Source organism: Larus michahellis, chromosome 4 (assembly GCF_964199755.1).
Source record: "Larus michahellis chromosome 4, bLarMic1.1, whole genome shotgun sequence".
Lineage (NCBI taxonomy): Eukaryota > Metazoa > Chordata > Aves > Charadriiformes > Laridae > Larus > Larus michahellis.
In genome coordinates, this window is record NC_133899.1 from 40,887,166 (window position 1) to 40,904,565 (window position 17,400).

Sequence of the window (17,400 nt, forward strand, 5' to 3'; positions counted from 1 at the left end):
TCCATCACCGGATCATTCTGTCTTCTGGAGAGATTCTTTTGCCAAGTTGAGAGACCAGTTCTGCTTCTTGGCTTTCTTCTGCAAACAAGGAAAACTGTAAAAATTCAGTTCACTGTACTCCTCCTTCCACACTCCCTTTTATGACCTGTTGTGTATGAGTAATTCACTCCAGCCCTAATTTACATGCTTAAAATTTGAGATCAAGGCATATAAAGTACTCAGCAGATACCTGTGGTGTACAGCAATTCAAGTCGCTTGAACAACTGTGGTCAAACCTTGGCTTTACCCCAGGCAGATTCCTGTGGGCATCTCTCGTTATGGCACTGTATTGGTGCCAACAGTTGTGATTCCAGAATTAGTCTGATGTTTTTGATGATGATGAATACGTTGACATGGTGGGGTCAGCTACAGGTCTGGTAGTTAAATAAGGCAAAAACCAGTAGTGGGGAATGCCCGTGTGGTGAAAGGGGGCCACTGCGTGAATCACAACGAGGAAAAAAATCGCAGGTAAAAATAGTACTATTAAGAGCAATTGAAATGCATGAACTCATCACCAGAGAAACATGGGATATGGTGGAAACTGTTGACTGAATACCACAGGCCAGTCAAGCTGTTGATGGACTTCACCTCCCATTCAGGGAGATTTGGGAAAAAAAGGTAGTAAACAGTATTCTGTAGTCTGTGCGAGACACGCAATTGTCTCTCAGTGTACAGAGTCCTGATAACACGATATGTAAAATAATCTTGATATGAGATGTTTGAATTTGTTGGGCTTTTTTTAATCTTCTCTCTCTAACATGTTTTTACATTTCTCTTGCACATGTATCCCTGTAATTAGAGGGAATGCATGTCCACAGCGGGGGGGTGCTAGGGAAAGGGGGTAACAGAAGTAGTCTCTGATGTGTTGCAGAGTGGTTACGACAATAGGCAGAGGAGAGGGCAACAGTTCTTAAAAACTGTTGAAGACAAGCACATATAAAGTCACAGGACAAGACATAAAGTGTTTTTCTCGAATGTGTAGTGCCTGGGGGTTTTTTTGTAACTTTCCCGAGATACCCACAGTAAAATCTTGTTTCCCTAAAGTTGTTTAACTGGAGTCAGATTTCATCCACTGTCTGGGACTTTACAAAATTGTTTCTGAGTATGCTTGGCTATTTACTGATCTAGTGCTTGGAAAGATGCGGCCAGAACAGGATTGTTCAGGTAGTACAAGGGGAGATGATACGAAGGAAAAGTCACATACATCTTTTTTTCCTTTCTTGCAAGGCTCTCAGAGGCGCTAATAACAGAAAACCCTCCTTTCAGGCACAGTCAAGTAGTAGCAGTGCAAGTACCTATCTGTTTTCTCTGCATTCCTGACTTTTTGGACCGAAACAAGCTGTAAACAGTAGTTTCTTACTTGCCTCCAGTTTTCTGGGAGGTGCTAATGAAGACCAGCTATTGCTGAGTTACTGAGTTTGTTCCAGCTTTCTCTGAACAGCTCCTTTGAGCCCAATGAACCTTACCATGGTTACATTTCTGACTGTTAAGCCCTTCTTATCTCCAATCTGGGCAGCCCCTGCTTGTTTAAACACTTCCTGTAATGAGGCACGTGTTGACATAGGCAGAGCCCAGCCTCCAGCTATTTCCCACTTGTAAGAATTATGGTTAATACCTTTTTCATTGACTTTTTCACTGTTGGCAAAGTTCATAATACCAACACAAAAAAATGAGCTGGTACTTGTGCAGAGCTGTAGGTGCTCACGGTGTGTTACAAGCATAAAAAGGAATGTTTCCTGACTTGGGGAGCCTAATTCTCTGAACCTCTTGCTTCTAAATACTGAAGAGCTACTGCTTTTCAGTGCTTAGTGTATTATGAGGACAACTTCCAAAAGGAGAGAGTAAGAAGACATCACTCACTGTAGGACTAGGACCTTTCTCACAAATCTTTCAAATCCAGTCCTGTCACCTGCTGGGGAAAACAGGGCCAACAGAGCACAGGGAGGGGAACGGTAAACTTGGAAACTCCAGTGCTTTTTGTCTGTTCCTGATTCTGTTTTGTTTTGTTTTTTTTTTAATTCTGTTGCTCACTGAATTGTCTTAATAACTGTCTCCACATTCACTGGTAGATTAAAGCCATCAGTGATGGAGAGGCTAGGAGGAGGCAAGGCCCTCAGAAAGGTGAGCACCAGCAACTTAATCACTGACGACAGGGGCACAGCAGGGTGTTCGGTCAGGCAGGTGAAGCATTTCTTACAGCTGTACCATATATGCTCTGGTCTTAATAGGCATGAAGGAGATTCATGGCACTGTGAGAAAAACAAAGCAGCCCATTTGCTCCTCTGAGACTGGCAAGCTGCAGAAGGGAAGGATTACATTTTTCAGCCACAGTCCCCATCTCATTCCTTTCTGGTGTTCAAAATAACTTAAAGTGCAAATGGTTGTTGTGTCAAGCTGTGGCTGATGTGCTTTGGTGTGTTCTCTCCACGCAGATTGAGAAGTTGCAAAATCAAATTGAAAAAGAGAAGCAAAGTAATCAAGATCTGGAGACCTTGAGCGAGGAGCTGATAAAGGATAAAGAACAGCTACAAGTCGTCATGGAGACTCAGAAAGCTGACACAGAGAGACAGGTGCAAACATTTCAAATGTAATACAAATGCATATGCTCAGTAGTGGTAAATGAGCGATGCCGTTTAGAACATCTGTTTCTCTCAGAGAGATAGGGCAATTTGAGAGCTATTAAGTGCAGGTTGAACTTGTTCAAATGCAGGTAAAAGGCTTCTTCAAGCAAAAAACCCCAGCATGTTTTGTTAGCTACTGCTGTTACCATAGGGGGATCTTCAGGCTGTTGTAAGGACAGACCTTTTCTCTTCAGGGGGAAAAAAAAAAAGCCCTGGATCTTATTAAATGGCATACCAACTGTTTTTAGGATGTGCAAATAAAACCCCATTTTATCACAGAAGATTCATCTTCTGCCAGCTGTATGTCCTGATTGGTTTGCTTGGCTTTATTTTCACCACCCAACCTTTTTTCAGCATCTATTTTAAAAAGATGCTGAGAAAGCATTTATGTCTTCTGGATTGATATTTTGAATGCCCTTCAGCTTTTACTACTGTACTGTGGTTCATGTGCAATGCCTTGAAATTATCCTATTATAGGGTTTTGCAAGGTATCATCTGTATTAATTTGACTAGTGAAGAAAATGTAGACACATATAATTGGAGACTGGTCTGTATATTTTCAACCTGTATTAAAATTTACTCACAAGTTTTGTGGGGTGAAGATTAAATAACAGAGTGACTTATTTGTGTATTGCTTTTAATCTTGACGCATTCATGCCCAGACTTCTACCTGTGAAACTGCTTTACCACCAAAGCTCTACATTTCAGTTAGAACACATACAGACTCTTTGCGGTAAGAATTAATGGATGCTTCACAGGTAGGGCAGGAAGGAAAACCAGAAGTATCCTCAATCATCAGAAGAGGGCAGATTCTGATTTTTTCAGGTCTAAGTCCTTTCTGATTTCTGTAGATGTTGTCTAGATAAAAATCAAATGCAAATTGGCAGTCAAAATCACTATTGCTTCAGTGGAAATTGAACCAGTGGGGTAAGTGTACTGTTCTCACAGAAAGCACATCCTGTATGAGATCTATAACGGCTATAAATTTTCAAACGTAGCAGAGATCATTTGTGTCTTGAGATCCCAAAGATGAACGTAATCCTAGACAGAAAGGTATCCTTTTTTAGGAAAGATTCCTAACAAAGCATCCTTCTCCACAGTGTTCTCTGAAGGTCCCCTGTCTACCTTTTCCCTCTGCCTTGACCTTCTTAGCTGGTAGCAGGAATATAGCACTATTTTTAATTTGTTAGAATCACGGGTTACCAGAGGTAACAGTTTTTTTCATTAGTTTGGGTTGTTGCTTTAGTCAGGGGAAACTGTTGAGAAATCTGTCTTGAATTAAATGGACGTGGGTTTGTTAACAATAATGTGTCTGCTTCAGAACTAATTTATACTGCACTTTGTAAAGTAGGTAACATTTGCATGACTTTTTTATTGTTTATGTAGATAAAGGACCTTAAGCAAGAAAATGATCACCTTAATCAAGTGGTCTTATCCCTGAGACAAAGATCTCAAGTGAGCAGCGAGGCAAGAGTAAAAGATATTGAAAAAGAGAACAAGATACTTCACGAAACAGTTACAGAGACGAGTAGCAAACTGAGCAAGCTGGAATTTGAGAAGAAACAATTGCAAAAGGATTTTGACCAGGTTAAAGAAAAAGTAGAAAGAGTGGAAGAAATGGAAAAAGAGCTCCATCGGCTGGAGAGGGAGAATGAACAGCTCACCAAGAAGGCAGCGGCGATGAAAATAGTGACAGAAAAAGTGGAAGTTCTCGAGCAGGAGAATGGAGATTTGGAAGTGGAAAATAGGAAGCTAAGAAAATCCCTGGACACATTGCAGAATATTTCCATCCGGCTTGGGGACCTGGAAAGGGACAACAAGCAATTAGATGAAGAAAATCTGGAGCTTAGGAGAGTGGTAGAGACCATGAGATTTACCAGCACAAAAATGGCACAAATAGAAGCAGAAAATAAAGATTTGGAGAGGGAAAAAGACGATTTAAGAAAGAATGTGGAAATGTTAAAAGCAATGAGCAAGAAGTCAGAGAGGCTGGAGCTAAGCTATCAGAGTGTCAACTCTGAAAACCAGAGACTTCAGCAAATTGTGGAGAACAGCAGCAAAAAGATCCAGGAGTTAGAAAAAGAAGTACAGGGAATGGAGAGTGAAAATCAGGTCCTTCAGAGAAACCTTGAGGAGCTAAAGATTTCTGCAAAGCGGCTAGAGAGGTTAGAAAAGGAGAACAAAGCCCTCGAACAAGAAATGTCTCAGCTTGAGAAGGACAAAAAAATGCTTGAGAAAGAAACGAAACGGCTTTGGCAGCAAGTGGAGCTGAAAGATGCTATTTTGGATGATAGTACAGTAAAGTTGGCAGTTGCTGAGAAAGAAAACAAGACACTAGAAAAGGAAATTGCTCGATTCAGAGATTCATCTAATAAGCTGAAAGAATTTGAAAAGGACAATAAAGATCTCATAAAGCAAGTTACAATGGATAAAAGAACACTAGCTACATTGAGAGAGGTAAGCAAATAGTACTACTGTTTTGATATGATGCTGTCTTTTATTTCAGCTCTGTGAAGTACCAAAGGGAGACATTTGTCCCATGACTATTTAATATATGAGACAGGAGATTTTCACAGGTTCAACAGCCATCACGGGGTAGTATTGCCTTGGAAAGTGGAACCTGCCAAAAACTGCCATGTACCACTTTGTGTCCACAAGCACAACGTCTCCAAATGACATCTTTTTTCCTACAGCATAGGGTTTTAACACAGCTCCCATGTGGTAGCTGTAAACCAAAGACTTTGATGCTTTCTCTAACCCTGTGACCACAAAACTGTTTGCTAACATGAGAGCTCCAGCAACAGAGATCAACTCTTAAGCCTAGAAATTAGAGCACTTGTTGAGGACACATTAACATCCCTGTTCTTAGCTAACACTTAGCTAAGACAAGAACCATCCCAGATGACCAACCCAACCCTTTCAACAACAGCTGCACCAAGTTTTTGCTTTACAGCTATCTCTACACCATTTTTCCCTAAAAGCTGCCCTGCAGAGTGAGAGCGTGCTGAGCAGCTGTTGTTAAGCAGCAGCCATCTCTTCCAGCAGCCCTCTCCACTGCAGAACGCAGTAATCACGCTCTTCCTAGTAGCCATCTTTTAAAAATGCACAATTAGCCTTAGGACATTGGCAAACTAATGATGTATGTGCCAGAACTGACGCTCTTATAAGCCGCCTATGAACAAATTCAGGTTATTGCAGCTTGCTCTCATTGCCTGCCCCAGCTGCTGTTGTCCTGCCAGAAACAGGATTTCCTCTGAAAGCATTCAAAGGAAAACAGTCGATGCTGCAGTAGCTCAGTGAAATAAGTTTAGCAAGACTAATGCAGTAAGCAGTTGCTTACTTGAAGATTTAGTTTTAGTTTAGTTTTTGAAGCATTGGTGTAGTTTCGAGGAGGAAAAAAGTTTATCAGAAACATTTGAAACAGTCCCAAGTTGTGCTTCTATCCAACTTTCCTTAAAAATAATAATAAAAAAAGCATTTCTGAGAAGGCTCCTTTTTAATCTTTCTTTTCTGAGACTTCTGCAAATTTCCAGTGGTGCAGACCCATACAGAAGCGTATCTTCTTTTCCTTAGTTGCATTCTATAGATTCTAGAGAAGGAGTTTATGGATGTTGAAGGGACCTGTTTACAGACCGTGGACTGGCGCTGAGCTTAACCTTACCTGTTTTTCTCTTGCCATGTGAACGAATACGTGGCTAAATTTGTGATATCAGAGGACTATTGAATACCTACAGCTTATGTTTAGCAAAGTGTTTTTTAAAATTTTTATTCTTGCTTGTGTTTGATATCCAGGATAATTTTCTTTCTTACTTGAAGTGCTTCAATAACATCATTGTTCTTTCTTCATGCCTTATTTAAGAAAACTTTTGGGCAGAAACATGAGCAAAGTAGTTCTCTACGGTACGTTTGCTTTTCAGAGAATTTTGAATGGTAGGAATCTTTGAACTTGGCTGTGCACCAAAAATGATTTGTCCTTTTTAAACATGCAGGCTGGTATTATGTCTTCTCAGGCTGTTTCCACACAGACCACTTTACTGGCATAACAGCAAAGCATTGTCCCAATATACCTTCTGGAACAACTCCATCAAATCTCCTCCTTGTATGACTTCCTTGTCTGGTTCTGCTTAAGTTTCTTACAAAGAAACCTAAATGAAATGAGAACAGGCCAGGAGATACCAGAATAAGTGACCAAGCACTCTGGTCTCCAGAGCTGTCCTGTCTCTTACGTGACAATGCAATTATGCTTTTTTTAATTTTGGCAGTAAATTACCATGTCAGAAACTCAGAGTCAGTAGTGAAAATGCACTGTTACCAAGTCCCTTGGCAATAGCATCTTAACCATATTGTCTCAGGAAACTTTCATACTGAAGTCTTGTCACTCCTCTCTGTGTGTGCCGGTGTTGGCTGGGCTTTTCAGCAGGGCTTTTTGTCCTAGCTGGGAGGTGGGAACTCCCTCTGCTGGTGTCCCCTGACCTGCACACATCCCTTCGGTGGCACAGGGGCAGGATGTCTCCTGGCCCGCACACATTCCCTCTTTTGGCAGGCGGGCAGGATGCCAGTGTTGGCTAAAGTAATTCAGTCCGTAGAGTGAGCGAGACAAAGGCCAAAAGAAGCATTCTCCAGATTTTTTCCAAGTAAACTATAAATAAAAGCAATCAGTTTAATTCTGCACTCAGCTGCCATTGATGAAGAATTTTAGCTGACCTTCTTGGAACTAGGATTTTATCCAATTATTTTTTCAGTATTTTCAAAAAAATATCTATAGTGCTGGATAATTATCACCACCGTTTGCACAGCAACTAATCATGTTTGCGCTGTTGCAGGATTTGGTCGTGGAGAAGCTGAAGAGTCAACAGCTGTCTAGTGAGCTGGACAAACTGAGCCAGGAACTGGAGAAGATAGGATTGAACAAAGAGCTGCTGTTACAGGATGACAATGGCAATGGCGACACGTAAGGAAACTGAGCTCTCTTAGTCGTTCTTTTGATGCTGCGGGCTTTTCCTCAGCCTAACTCAAGCCCTTTGCCTTTCTTTTTGGTTCTCATCTGTCTTGCTCCAATTACCCATAGTAATTTTGGACATAAAGCATATTTTTTCAGTAGCAAGCTTGGTAGTATACTGCAAGTTTTGAAAACCTTTTTCTTGAATGTAAGGAAGAAATGGCATTTTCTCTCTCTCTGCTTGCCAGTGTTACTACAGTCCCCTCTGCTCCCCAGTAAAGTAGCGGGGTAGCTATTTCAGTGTGTATTCCTCCTCATATTCTCTTTAAAAGTATAGTGTCTAGTAGACAGTGTCTGTCATTACTCCCTCTAATTGGTGATCCAGCCACCTGTTAATATAAACGTATTGAAATTCCTGATTGCAAGGAATTCTTTTGCAAGTCCTATAGTAATGAACAAAGAAACCCCAACAACCCATGTGTATATAGGCCTCTTGGTGAGACCTAGTTAGAGAAACAAACCCATCTCATAGGAGTCTTCAGCATCTAGTGCAGATTTTTCTCCTTGTCAAGAACGTACAAAAGAGCCATGAGAAGAAAGTTCTGTAGTGTAATTAGGGGAAATTTTAAAAAAATTATTTTCTTTCAAGTTAAGGTAACTCTTAGATATTCCTGTAGAACCATGCTGGCATTACCTCTGTTAAAATTGACTGGATTTTCCAAAAGCAGCAGCAGGGGAAATAATTTTCCTGAAGAAGCAAACATGTAGTGTAACACGTGGTGAGTTTCGGAATGGGTGATGTCTCGTATATAGACAGTGGCTCATGTCCTAATGGCAGACGTAGGAAAGCTATTCTCATGTCTTTCAGAAAATACAAGATTCTGGAGAGCAAAACTGAATCGGCACTAAAAACAACACTAGCTGTGAAAGAGGAAAAGATTGCAATGCTGGAAGCTCAAGTAAAAGACTCTCTGAACTTGAACCAGCAGTTACAGAATGATCTAAATATGGTAAGAGGTTAATTGTATTTTAATTGTTGATGATGTGGTTCTGCGCATTCACATGCTTTTGGTTTTTTTACTCAGCAAGAACAAGTTCTCTGCTTTCCTCCACCACCACCACCACATACACGCACTTTCCCAAGCCCTTTTTTTGACTGGTCCACTTTCTCTTGTCCCTTTCTGTATAATGGCATCAATTTCAGCAAAATTGTTGGGCTGGGGGCATGACAGGAGTTTTTTTACATGACCACTATTTGCAGTCTCTGTTTTCCCATGGCTTTTCCATTGCTGTGGTGTTGTTTTTCTGCCTTGTTTAATGAAAGCGTAGGCTGAAGAAGACTGCAGTTGAAATGGCTCACCTAAGAACAGGCTGTTTGTTAGGTGACAGTGAGCTTGAGTCAAAGGGCACCTGTCTTGGAGGTCCAAGACATGTGGGTTCCTGCACCTGTCAGTGTCTCAGCTTCCCCATCTGTGAAGTGAGGGTGATGGTTCTTGAATCCCTTGAAGTCCCTACAGTGCAAGAGAGGAACTACATATCCCATCATTATTAATACAAAATCCCGCTGTTAAATCGGTGTTGAAGGTTGTTACTTCTTGGCTTTGCAGGTGAAGAAAGACTTTGATGCACTTAAGCAGACCCAACAAGATGGGCAGTATGCTCAGAAGTCACTGAGGTATTCTGCAGAGAAACTCATTCCCAACCACCAAATGAACGAGAAATTGGAAGCAGGACACCGAGAAGCTACCATGGAGCTGCTGAAACTGAAGGACAGGGCAATTGAACTGGAAAGGAATGTAAGCCTTCTTTTTCTGTTTTGTGTTATCCCTCAGACTTCCCTTGCGATCACGACCGAGTTGCTGGGAACTGGATTTTTGAGGTTATAGGAATCTAGTGGGTTTTCTGGAGCACATAAGTCTACCAAATTCCTCAGGTATCTCTTAGGACTGCATGGGATTTTAATGCTATATATGTCTTGTATAACATCACTACAGGCGATTACACTGTCCTGTGTATAACATCTGTCCTACCTTCATTTAATGCTGGGAAGAGTTTGCTTTTGCACATTTGTTGCAGAATGATCATCACCAATTGGTTCTCATTTTTGATAGGACTCCAAATGATCAGGACAGCTGTTACGTTTTTTCCTGTCACCCCTTCAATGCCATCTCTCTTTCAGAATGCAGCCCTGCATACTGAGAAGCAGCTGCTTAAAGAACAGCTGAAGCACTTGGAAACACAGAATGTCTCCTTCAACAATCAAATCCTGACACTACAGAAACAGAACGTCTTCCTTCAGGAGCACAATACTGCCCTGCAAACGCAGACGGCCAAACTCCAGGTCAGGACAGCCATTCACCTCAGTGCCGAAAGACTGGATTTGATTATAGTAGTGTGGAGAAGATGAGCGCTAATAAGAAAAATCTTTGTATTGGTAGGCCACTGTAGCGATGTAAAAATGAGGCCCGTAAGGTGGAGCTTAGTTTGAGGTCTGAATTTCTGCAAGCTAGGAGGGAAATTGGCTCTGTAGCTAATGTCTGGTAGCTATCTTTGTTAAGATACTTATTTAAAGAGAAACTTTTAAAATCAATACAGCAAAATCCAGTGCAGCTTCTGGAATAAAAGATCTTTGCTCCTTTTTTCTGTTAATGGTATGCCTGTGAAAGAGCTTGGAAGAAATGGGAAGAGGACACAAGAGGCGTTGTAGCAATGGGTTCCAGTCACAGTTTTCACACTTTCAGATAAAATGTCAAAGTTGCTGGTGGAAAACAGATACTCTTAAACATTACTTTAATTTTGAAAAATAAACTTCGCTTGAGAAAGAAAACAGTTTTAAAGGACAACGTTGGATTAGCTCTAAATTTTTTTTAAAGGGAATTTCCCTTTTCAAGCTTTTCCTCTCGTATGTTCACAGATTATTATTTTTTTTTTGTTCTCTTTTCTCATTTCTCACCTGCAATTGAAGTATATAAGCAATGTATAAAATCAGTGCACTACCCATCTACTGAAATCAGACTTGTTAGGAGTGCTGCCCCCATACAGAGTGGCACAGTTAATTTTGTTGAGTTTGGGTGAATTTAAGTTTTCATTACTTGTACACAAACATGGAGTAACTTTGGCTTTGTACATGATTGTCAGCGATGCAGCTGTGTTGCGAGTATTCCAGCTCATCTTGGTCTTCAGGCTGAAGGGCTTCTGCTAGTAAAACAGTGTTGTTTCAGTTTGGAGGTTATCCTGATACTTTTCAGACAGCTGATAGCATGGCTTTATATGGTGTGTGTTACCAGCAATACCAAAATTGTGCCAAATTTTCCATAAATGTCTTAAGTTTAGAAAGAAGGGATGCATTCTTGATCAACTCTATACAGATATAAGCTGCTGCTACATGTTTGTTGTATGTACCAGTAGGTGTAAATAAGTAATGCCTGCTTTTTATCTGAAAAACTTTAGGTAGAAAATTCAACCCTCAGCTCCCAGAGCGCTTCACTGATGGCCCAGAATGCTTTACTCCAGAATCAGCAGACAGCCAAGGAGAATGAGAATGAAAATCTCCTGAAACAGAAGGAGCAGCTGAAAGCTGAGTATGAGTCATTGCTTCAGGACCACGAGCACCTTGCTTCACTGCATGAACGGCAGTCCGCAGAATATGAAATGCTAATAAACCAGCACAGCTGCCTGAAAACGTTGCACAAAAACCTGGATCTGGAGCACAAAGGTCTGGGTGAGAGGTACGCACACTGCTCAGGGCTGTAAGTGTAGCTGGAATGTGCCCATGTTACAACCTTAGCCTTAAATGTTGGTCTCCAAGTACAAACGGAAACTACTGAGTAAGCTGTTCCCCTGAAAAAGTGTCTTCTCATTCTTGTTATCAGTAGGAGATGAGATGAAAATATTTGCAAAGTGGTAGATTTTAGACCTTTAAAGGTGGCAGACCACAGATGACTTGTGATATTTAGCAGACATGGGCTTGGGTCTTGGGGATGCTTTGTCAGAAGTAGCTTGAATTGTCTTTACTACGTTTAAGGATCTGCGCTATAATAACACGCAGCCTTAAAAAGATTCTCCTAGTTCTACTGTGTGGGGTATCTTTTCTAGTCATACAATAAGGGCTGCAAGTCACCTAGGTAATTACCTTTGTGCGAGTAGTATGTATCTTGAGAAATTCAGATCATTGCAGATTGTGTGTGGCATCAACCTCATGACAAAGGAGGCCCTCTGAAGGAAGATGTATTGAGCTAGCTCTGAGATTGTGAGAACTAGAAGAAAATAAATAATACAACACTACTGAAGGCTTTTGCTTCAGGCTCTTCGAATGAATTGTGAAGTCAGAGTTATCTGTTTATTGTTTAGTCTCTAGTCATTGTCATTTTCTGGCAATTATGCATGGATCGAACAATCTATTTAATGTACTACTACATAAATGCCACTCTGCCTACCTCTCAAAACTTTTCTTATACAATTCAGTGATTTTCCTCAAAATATCTGTATTAGGGTAAGTTTCAATGCAAGACCATGAGTTGGGTTTAGAGCAACTCAATGGTGATCTTTGAGGGTGGACTACAAACTGGTGCTAAACTTTTCTTTCCCAAAGACTGACGAGCTGGCAATAGAATTGACAGCAGTAGATTTTGCAGTAGATTTTGATAAAATACAGAAATAAACCTATTGTGAGTAAAATATCCACCAGGGCTGTGTGACAGGACAGCTGCTTGGCTGTCAACTAAATGAGCTGTAAGTGATTACACAGACTCTGCTCCTGCTTACCAAGAGTCTCTCAGACTGATTAATGGTTCTCATTGATTCAGGCTTTGCTAGAGATTATCACATTGCGGTGTTGAGGCTGTTTGCTGGGTTCTTTCTTTTCTTGATGAGTACCAATTATTAAACAGCTCTAGCCTAAGGAAAAAGTCGTTTTCTAAAAATACATTATTTCCAGTGATAAGTGCACAGATCACCGTTGTAAACATTAACAATTTGGACCGTTTGTTACTGAGATGTGACTGCCAGCCTGAGATGTTGCCAGGGAGCAGATGGTGGCTTTTTCTATACTCAAAGCAGGTTGATTTTGGCCATTTTAAGAGCGCAGTGTCCTCCTCAGCAGATCAGTCTCAAAAGATACTTAGCAAGGTGATCTGTCGAAGGACAGCCTGTGTCTCCATTTGGCTGTCAGAAGGGACACTTTTTTTGTGTGTGTGTGGTGTTTTCCCTCCATCATGTGCTATGTGCAGTTTAGCTGGCTGAGGGAGCAGAGGGGAGAAAGTTAGAAAAAAAAAGCTGTAAAAAAACTGTTTTCCTCTGCCACTCTGAGGCATTTAACTGCTAAGATGAAATATCTCACTTCCAACTTCAGCTAGAACGCACCACCTGCTAAATTTTCCCAGAGCAGCTCAGTGCAGCCAAGAAATTTGCTTGTGCAGTGTCTAAGAGATGGGTTTTGCTTGGGTCCCGACTCCAAGGTAATTGCTTTTTCTCTGTTGGTGACAGCGCTGTAATCATAGTTTTGTTGCTTAAGGCAGGATTGCGCTCCAGCGCAAACTTGTGACTGCAGCTCGTCTAGAAAAATCCGCAGCAACTTTAGTTAGCTTGTGGACTCCTAACACTGTACAGCCAAGGTCCCCAAGGTTTCTGTAGTTCACTCTGATGCATTTTAACCACAGAGTATTTTCTGCACCTCAGCAAACTTCGTTAAACCTCCGTCGGCTTTATCTGCACTGTATTAGCACCACAGTGGGGACTTAATAATGGGTTGAGTGTAACTGCAGTGAAACGGCCTGTCATAGCCCAGCAAACCACAGGCATGAGGGGTTGACTTAGCAAGAAAAGCAGAGTTAGTATGTTAGGACCATTTACCATTGATAGCACCATCTCAGTCAACACAGAAAGGCTGGACTCTTGCTGCATTTTTTAAAATGCTTTACATACTGCACATTACTAAGGGGAGATAATAACTTACTAGCTACAGTTGATTAGCAGATCCTTGAGTGTTTCTTTGTGGCTTACTCTGGCGAAGTCTAATCCTGCAGAGACACTGGAAAAACTCATCTCACTGGAAAAACAGAATCCCTGCTGTGGAGGGTGTCATCATTTAACCCCAGCCGGCAACTAGGACCACATAGCCGCTGCTTACCTTCTCCCCCACAGTGGGATGGGGAGAAGAATCGCAAAAATGAGAAAGACTCATGGGTTGAGATAAAACTGTTTAATAAGTAAAGCAAAAGCCGCGCCCACAAGCAAAGCGAAACAAGGAATTCATTCGCCACTTCCCATCGGCAGGCAGGTGTTCATCCATCTCCAGGAAAGCAGGGCTCCATCGTGTGTAACGGTTGCTTGGGAAGACAAACGCCATAACTCAGAATGTTGCCCCTTCCTCCTATTTCTCCCAGCCTTATATGCTGACATGAGGCTATATGGTTTGGAATATCCCTTTGGTCAGTTGGGGTCAGCTGTCCCGGCTGTGTCTCCTTCCAACTTCTTGTGCACCCCCAGCCCACTCACAGGTGCCATGGTGTGAGGAGCAGAAAAGGCCTTGACTACTTAGCAACAACTAAAAACATTAGTGTGTTATCAACATTATTCCCATCCTATATCCAAAACACAGCACTACAGCAGCTTCTAGTCAGAAAGTTAACTCTATCGCAGCCGAAACCAGGACAGAGGGTTACATATTGCAGGGACTTGTATTATTATGTTACCAGTGCTGCCTGGTAATTATTTTTCTGGGTTCCTTTTGCCACAAGCTTTTTATCATAGCTGAGCATTTTTAAAGTTCTCCCAGTCACAAATATCTACTCACAGTATTTCTCCTAACAAAGCAGCAGAAAGAGTGAAAACCAAAAGGAGTAAAGACGAATATGATTGTTCAATCCCAGGAATGGATTGTGTCGGAGCCAAAACGGGTTTTATTTGCATGTATAAGAAAATCTTTTAATAAAAAAAAACCTTCTCTGTCCAAGTGCCTGATGCTTAAAGAGGTGGAGTCAACATGAGTGTTGAATAGCCTACAGGATGGGTAAGCTTGCCCCCGGTGGTAGAGCTTGTCAGGTTGCACAAATCCTGCTCAAATGCTGAATCCAGACTGCAAGATGAATTTGCCTGGGGATTTCATTAGGGCTCCAGAGACGCAGAATCAATTTGATTTTTGCAGACAGTCTTTTCTTTCTTACCTTTTACCTAATATCCAGGGGAGCAGCTGTGGTCTACCTCCAGGGTTCTCATGCTCAGGGGCAGCATGTGGAGCTGGGCCAAACTGGTAAAACTGGACCAGTATACTGCTTCCCTCTTAGTAGCCCTCTATAAAAAATAGAGGGCTTGGATAAAAATGAACAGAGTAGCCCTATCATACAGAAATGGCAAAAGAATTGACAACGCAGTTTCTGCATAGGCCACAGTAATCTCTGCCAAGGGACTCACTGACTGTGGAGTTTGTCTTCTCCGACTCTGGATTGGCACGCAGTCTGTCTTAAATCCTTCTTGGAGCTGGATGCGAAACCTTCCTCTGCTTTCAGGTTCTTCCATTGGTTGTACGGACATTGAATTTGAAATGTCCTGGAGCTGAATGGAGGAAGAAAACAAATAAGGTTAATCAAACTCCACTGCTGTTACTGGGAATGAATAGCAAAAAGCTGCTTTTTGTCTGTGAGACAGGTACTTTTCTGTGTGGCCCTTCAATGGACTGGAATTTGGGACAGGCTGTAATTTGACCCTGGGATGAAGGGAATGGTAGCCAGGAAGAGAAACAAGTTGGCAGGAGTCAGTGTATTTGGAGCCGTCTGCCTCTTTTGGTTTTGTTTTGAAGTTCTTATAACCGCAAAGTAACTGTGCTCTGCATTCATCTCTGCTGGGACAGATGGAGCTTGTTCCCTCTAGCTTTTTCAAACAGTGATGCATCTTCCACCTAGTTGCTGTTTTAAAGTTGCTTAGAAGGATGTTTCTCCGTGACTGGCACAGGTCTATCTTCTCAGGGATATTTTGGGGTAATATCTTTCATCGCAGTCACAGAAAAACGTGCTGATGACTTTTGGCATTTACTGCACCAGTGCTCCCAGTGGCTTCTACTGCTGTGTGTGTATGGGCACATACACAGGGACCCTAACAAAGGCCACCAGAGGCAAAAAAAAAAAACAACCTGAGAAGAGCTTGCTGTTCTGTGAAGGGTCTGAACCCACCTTGTTCTTTGCAGGGTTTTCCGAGTGCAGGAGGTGTGGGAGGCTGAGCCTGTGCCAAGGATCAGGGGAGTTGTTCCACACCTCTGTTATTTATTGAAATTAAAGACATGGTTGATGGCATCTGCCCTCTGTCTCTGTCCATCTCCTCCCCTGCAAATGATTTATGCACAAATTGTATAAACCAAGTAACAGGGGAAGCCTGGACTGGTGCTGCTTTTGGGTTTCTGCCTAGAGAATGAGTAGAGTCACTCCAGAAGATGGGACAGCCCCTGCTTGAAGGTGTTTTGCCATCAACTCACTGATCCTGGCCTCATCGTCTGTCTGGAGTATGCAGGAGATCATTACCTATGCAGGATGCTTATTACCTACGCATATAACTTAATGTGCATTAGGTTGTTACCTAATAAACTGTTCCACTGCTTTTTCGTTGCTTTTTGGCTGCTGCTTTCTGGTTTTCAGTCAGGTTTTTAAAACCTGCCACTGACAATTGCTTGTGAATGGGATTCCAGTTTAATGGTGCGGTTTCCGCTCTCCCTGGAGACTCGCATGCTTTTTACCAAATAATCAGAACCTGGAATTGAAATCAGGTTCTGGCAGTTGCATTCCAGTTTGCTTTAAAAATGCATTTCTTTTTTTCTAAAAGCCTCCCTGTTGACTTATAGACTAAGCTGAATTTCTATGCATAGCGTGGAATTCTTCAGCCTTGTTAGATGTTTAACTACACAAATATGTATGAAACTAAGCAGGCAGGAAGAAAAAAATTCCTTTCTGGTCGTTGTAGTATTACCTATTAAAAATCTTAAACTAGAGGAAGGAAAATGATTAAATGAAAGCTGAGAGTATACCACTCCTCTTCTTGCAGATACAACAGTTTAATGAAACACAAGGCAGAATTGGAGGAGTTGGAAATAATTTTAAAAACTGAGAGAGAAGTTCTGCAACAAGAGAGGAGATCAAATGCAATAACCACCGGGGAAAATCAGAAGCTGAGGGAGGAACTGGACAGGTATGGTGTCCTTGCTGCATTCTTCTATACATCATTGAAAAGTCAGTTATGTAAAACACACTGTTGTTTTGCTGTGTTGTGTTAACTGTAGCTCCATTGATGTGTCTGTTAATTTTTCTCAATTCCTGTCTTGTTAATTGATCGTTCTGTTTAATTCATTAAAGATTATTATCTTGGTGGACACTGTCAACCAATACTGTTATTGCTTCAAACGTGGTCAGATCCCAGGATTTTTGCTCATTCAAAATAAGCTTCCACATGTGGTTCAGTTCACAAGTGTTTCTGTAATGAGTTGTTTTCAAGCGCTTGTCTTTAAGTAGCAGAAATAAGTACTTTAAGCACAAACACCAACCCCCCCAATAATATCTAGAGTTGTGTGAAATGGTTCCTACCCAGTTTTTTTTCCCTTAAGGAGAACTGTACTATGTTTTTTACACAACATGATTTAGTTCTAGGAGTTACCATTGCTCTCTATTTTCTGCTGCCTGGGGAAAGCTGCCATTTGTTAATAATGCGAAAGAAACTTGATTCTTGTTATTAAAAGTGGGCTTAGTGATTCATAAGATCACTGGGTAACTGTTAACTCATGTCAAAATCCCTTTCGTGGGCTAGCATCCGAACTTTACATAA

General features: G+C 41.5%; 1 protein-coding gene across 4 annotated transcripts in view; it reads left to right on the forward strand.

Moving 5' to 3' along the window:
- The window catches only part of CCDC88C (coiled-coil domain containing 88C), a 100,100-nt gene that overhangs the window by 67,416 nt on the left and 15,284 nt on the right, over window positions 1-17,400 (forward strand). For all 4 annotated transcript variants that reach the window (XM_074584207.1, XM_074584206.1, XM_074584209.1 and 1 more), the window contains 8 exons: window positions 2,472-2,609; window positions 4,047-5,117; window positions 7,484-7,611; window positions 8,468-8,609; window positions 9,207-9,395; window positions 9,779-9,940; window positions 11,050-11,327; window positions 16,627-16,770. In XM_074584207.1, coding sequence (XP_074440308.1) covers window positions 2,472-2,609; window positions 4,047-5,117; window positions 7,484-7,611; window positions 8,468-8,609; window positions 9,207-9,395; window positions 9,779-9,940; window positions 11,050-11,327; window positions 16,627-16,770 — 2,252 coding nt within the window. The remainder of the gene's footprint in view (window positions 1-2,471; window positions 2,610-4,046; window positions 5,118-7,483; window positions 7,612-8,467; window positions 8,610-9,206; window positions 9,396-9,778; window positions 9,941-11,049; window positions 11,328-16,626; window positions 16,771-17,400) is intronic.